Source organism: Sceloporus occidentalis, unplaced genomic scaffold (assembly GCF_023333645.1).
Source record: "Sceloporus occidentalis isolate IW3139 unplaced genomic scaffold, rSceOcc1.0.p SCAF_2, whole genome shotgun sequence".
Taxonomy (NCBI): domain Eukaryota; kingdom Metazoa; phylum Chordata; class Lepidosauria; order Squamata; family Phrynosomatidae; genus Sceloporus; species Sceloporus occidentalis.
Window position 1 is genome coordinate 27,876,998 of NW_028316982.1, and position 4,795 is coordinate 27,881,792.

The following is a 4,795-nucleotide window of genomic DNA, read 5'->3' on the forward strand; positions in this document are numbered from 1 at the left end:
CTGCATGCAACTGCAATTTTAAAGCTTCTGGGTACATGTTTATGTTCTCCTCAGAACTCTACAACAAATGTTATGCTGCCATAGTAAACCAACAGGATTCTGGCCAGTGAGAGCAGACAGTATTCATGACATCCTCTCCACCAGATCCATCATGTTCAGAAGTACCTCGTGCATTTGTGCTATCCTTCCTGTGTAAAAGAGAACGCGTTCAGTTAAGGTAGTCTTCCCAGAGTCGATGTGTGCAGAAATTCCTATGTTGCGGATCTTTTCATTGGGAATAATCCCCGAAGAGCACCATCGGCCGCTGTTCAAGTACAGCTGAAACACAAGAGAGGGTATAACGATATTGCCACACATACTGAGATTATTCAGTGTACAAATCCACTCTATTCCATGCCAGCATTCTCTGAAGATGCCAGCCACTGCCCTGGCTCAAGGCTATGGAATTCTGGGAGTTGGAGTTTGTTGTGGGCCCAGAGCGGAGCAGAGCTCCACTCTGGGCCCCACAACAAACTCCAACTCCCAGAATTCCATAGCCTTGAGCCAGAAAAGAGTTAAAGCGGTGCCAAACCAAGTTATTTCCCCAATATGGATGCAGCCCCAGTGGGTTTACACCAGTGATTCCCAAACAGTTGTTTTGGACTTCAGTTCCCAGAAGCCTCAACCATCTTGGCCAACAGTCTGGGATTTTGGGAGCCGAAGTCCCGAAAACACTTGGAAGGCCAGAGTCTGGGGACGACCGGTTCACACGGCCGAACCAGGATTTGAACCCTGGACTCCAGAGTCACCATCCAGCCTTTGAACCACTGTGCCACACAAACACACACTACGCTCCACAATAGGATTTGGGGGCATTTGTGTCACAGTCTGGAGCTAATAAATAAAACAGCATTCGGTAAATACTGGAATAATAGAATTAAAGAAAACTGGGTCCCAGTCAGAAATGTGACTCTGTGAGGGAGGTTTTCTAGGCCACTCTGCAAACAGAAGGGCTGCCATTTTAAACAAGGACCCCACCATCTAAGCCTTAGGGCAGGGGTCCTCTTTAAGGGGATTTTGGACTTCAGTTCCCAGAATCCCAAGCTTTTGGCCAACATGGCTGAGGCTTCTGGGAGATGAAGTCTAACATTCTTCTTAAAGGGCACAAGTTGTGGGGAGCACTGCCTTAAGGATGCTCTGAGGAAAGGCCTCAGGGCTTCTCATAGGCCTCAATGGCCTCCCTCCCTCCCTCCCTTTTGGATGCCCTGAGCACCTGTTGCCGGGGCAACGCCGAGCCCAACACCCGCCGCAACATCCCGCCCGGCTCAAAGTCGCGCCGTCCACAGCCCCCTGACCAGCTTCACTTCCGGTTTGAGCCGGTGAGCCACTTCCGGGTCACAGATGTAAAAACTTCCATCGTGGCTGCAGCGCCCCCTTTGGCGGGGAGGAGGTAGTGCTTTGAGGAAATGGAGGAAGGGTCGACGGGAAGGCAACCAGAGGTCCTCCTTTCCCAGGACATGTCCTCCATTTAACTTTTCTCTCCAGGAGGAATGCCCCAAAGGCCCTCCATTCTGAGCATGACTTAAGAAGCATAATTGTCCACTATTTCCAAGGACAAAATGTAGGACAAATTCTAGACCAAACTGTAGGACAACTGCAGGACAAAACTCAGCCCAAAATGTAGGACATTTAAGGTCCTCCATTTTTCTTAAGTGTCCTACATTTTGGGCTGAGTTTTGTCCTGCAGTTGCTCTACAGTTTGGTCTCGAATTTGTTCCACATTTTGTCCCTGGAAATAGTGGACAATTATGGCAACCCTGCTTTAGGAGTTATTTTAGCATGCCCTACATTTTTCTCCCTTGGAGTGACCAGACGTCCTCCTTTTATAGGATCTGTCCTACATTTCAACCTTCTGTGGAGGAGGCATTCCAAAATGCCCTCCATGACGAAAAAGCATGGATTTTACATTACTATGAGTGCTTTTAGCTTTTAGTCAGGAATGTCCTCCATTGTTTCCTTGAAGGCCCACCATCTTGAGGTGATTTCTCCTCAGGGTGACCAGATGCCCTCCTTTTCTAGGACATGTCCTCCATTTCAACCTTCTTCTGCCCAGGAAGAATTCCAAAAGTCCTCCATTTTGAGCCTGACTAAGAAGCAGGAATTTATACTTTCATTCTGAGGAGCCTGCTTTGGCCAAGAAAGCTAAAGGCCTGGTCAAACCACAGATCCCAGGACTTAAAAAGTGGTGTCAAATTACACTCATCGTCCCTCCATATTTGCGATTTCAATTATTCACACGGATTTGGTTAATATGTTCTCTCTAGGAATATCTAGGTCCTCCAATGAAACTCTATGGTCAACTTTATAAGTTGCCCCGGAAGACTTAGAGATTATTATTCCTAGAGAGCATACTCTACTAGGCCTTTGTAGCTCCTCCAGGGCAGTTCTATGGTCAGTGTCCATCGGACGTTGACCGCTGAGTTGCACTGTTCTCTCAGGTTAAAAACATGGTGTCTTTGTTATATGTTGTGTGAATGTTCCCATTGTGTGCAATGGTTTCTTTCAGTACTGGAAGCCAGGACCAGCCACCAATAGTTCAGGGACCACCACTAGCCAAGGGGCCACCAACTTGACCACCACAGGAAAGGATATACAGTGGACCCTTGTTATATGCTGGGGTTTGGTTCCAAGATCCCCAGTGTATAACAAAATCCGTGGATGCTCAAGTTCCATTAAAGATAATGACATAGCAAAATGCTGTCCCTTATAAAAAATGGAAAATCAAGGTTTGATATTTGAAATTTATACTTTTTTTGAACGTTTTCAAACTGTGTATGCTTAAATCCTTGTATAAAAAATCCATGTATAAGAAGGGCTGACTGCACTCCGAAATGAATTTTTGGATTGGGTACAATACACACACACACACACACACACACACACTAAAAACCTGCCTTCCAGTGATGTCCTTGCAAACCCTGCACATTTTTATTCATAGATGTTGGTGGAGGATCTCTAAGGCTAAGCATTATGTGCAGTTAGGCCAAATCAGGAAGCGAATCCCAAATTCACCTGCAGAGATGGTGCTTCCTCTTCTTTTTACCAAACTCAAATCTTGCAAAAGTGCAGAGTTGTCTCCGTTTGTGTAGTTAGAGCAGCACTATGAACTTCTGCCCTACTATGCATTATTAGATGAATGGTTAACTTTAAAATGTTTTTCCTCAAACAATTCTGATATAATTTGATGTTAAGCTTACATCCGTGAATATTGTGGGACTGTAGCAGTGACTAAGCAGTTCATACCAGTCAAGGGACTCATTGCTCACACACCACTCTATGTTTGGCACTTCTAAATTAAGAATTTAATGGGCGGAGTGAATGTGGAATACTCCAAGTGCATGCGGCACAGACAGCTTTTGAGCATCTTTCTTGGGGCAGGGGGAAGGGAGATCCTTTTCTAACTTAAGCTTTTGCCAGCTCAGTTCCAGTTCACGACTTTAAGACATTGCTGTAAAAAACTGTGTCACTTCATGCCATGCAGTATGTATTGCAGGGGTTTTTAAAATTTAAAAATGGTATGTACTTCCAGTACTGATAACACGCCTATTCAGCTAATTTGCTTATGCTTTAAGCCTTAAAGAATAATGAATTAAAATAATCTCATGAGATAATGCCAATTATAGCTCTTACAAAGATGCAGGAAACACTGAGACCTGAAAATTGCCAGCTGTGCGCACTAGATCCAGTTATATTTTAAGGTGGCCCAAGCAAAGATTTGAACAAGTTTGCTACATCCTCAGTTAGAAACAACATTAGCTTTGATTTATGCAATTCATTTAGTTTTAAGAGAATGGAATAAATACCCTAAAATGCTTCTGTAGCCATATGTCCCAAAGATCTTTATGAATGTTAATTACGTCAGTATTTCATGGCAATGGCAATTGGAAAATTACTTTACATTTTGTTCATAACCAGACAGCATAGCCATGCCAGAATCAGCACCACAGTGATATATGTAAAACACCTGTTGCCTATAAACGTGCCTTAAACACAGTTGGAGTTCCCTACATAAGAACAGGGAAGTGCACTGAACAGGTGGCAATTTCCAAAACTATGCCTATTGCAGTACTCGGCTTGATCACATGACAGCTGTAATCTTAGTGGTAGAAGTGAATAAATCATAGGATTTGTGCACCAACACTGAGCTTTCCACATCTAAAGAGTCATGATTCCTGGCAGCAACTATTTGACTATGTGAAGCCTAAAAGGTCTTTGCTGATTCTCATTAGCAAGGCTCCTATTTTAGGGAGCTGATAGGTTATAGACTAGTCTCAGCTAAAAGATGGATTGCCTCCCAATGCTACACTTCAAAACACAACTGTGTTTTGGACAAGGACTGGATTCACTGCTATTAAGGAAGTGTTAAATTCAGAAAACTAAGGTCCAAAGCACACTGCAGAAATAATCCAGTTTGAGACCACTTTAACTGACCTGGCTCAATGCTAGGGAATTCTGGGAACTGTACTTTTGTGAGACATTTAGCCTTCTCTTCTAGAGAGCTCTGGTGCCACAATAAACTACAATTCCCAGGATTCCCTAGCACTGAGCCAGGGCAGTTAAAGTGGTCTCAAACTGGATTATTTCTGCAGTGTGTTTTGGAACCAAGACTCCTATTGTTGAAATGCTATCACTCTGGTTCCTAAAATATATGCATTAAGTGTATGTTTTTAAGAGACTTACCATAATGGAAAACGCAAATTAGCACAACAACAACAACAACAGAGGCAGTACAGTATTCTGTTAAACAGTTCTTTAT

The 4,795-nt window shown here is 43.6% G+C and overlaps 1 protein-coding gene across 1 annotated transcript in view; it reads right to left on the minus strand.

Annotated features, from left to right (window-relative positions):
- LOC149318074 (elongation factor G, mitochondrial-like) overlaps positions 1-1,343 on the minus strand; it is a 38,534-nt gene extending 37,191 nt beyond the window's left edge. The window contains exons 1-2 of the mRNA XM_089508960.1: positions 1,253-1,343; positions 166-318 (exon numbers count right to left, since the gene is read on the minus strand). Of these exons, the coding sequence (XP_089365086.1) occupies positions 166-318; positions 1,253-1,294 (195 nt within the window). The 5' untranslated portion in view covers positions 1,295-1,343. The remainder of the gene's footprint in view (positions 1-165; positions 319-1,252) is intronic.
- Between the last annotated feature and the right edge of the window lie 3,452 nt (positions 1,344-4,795).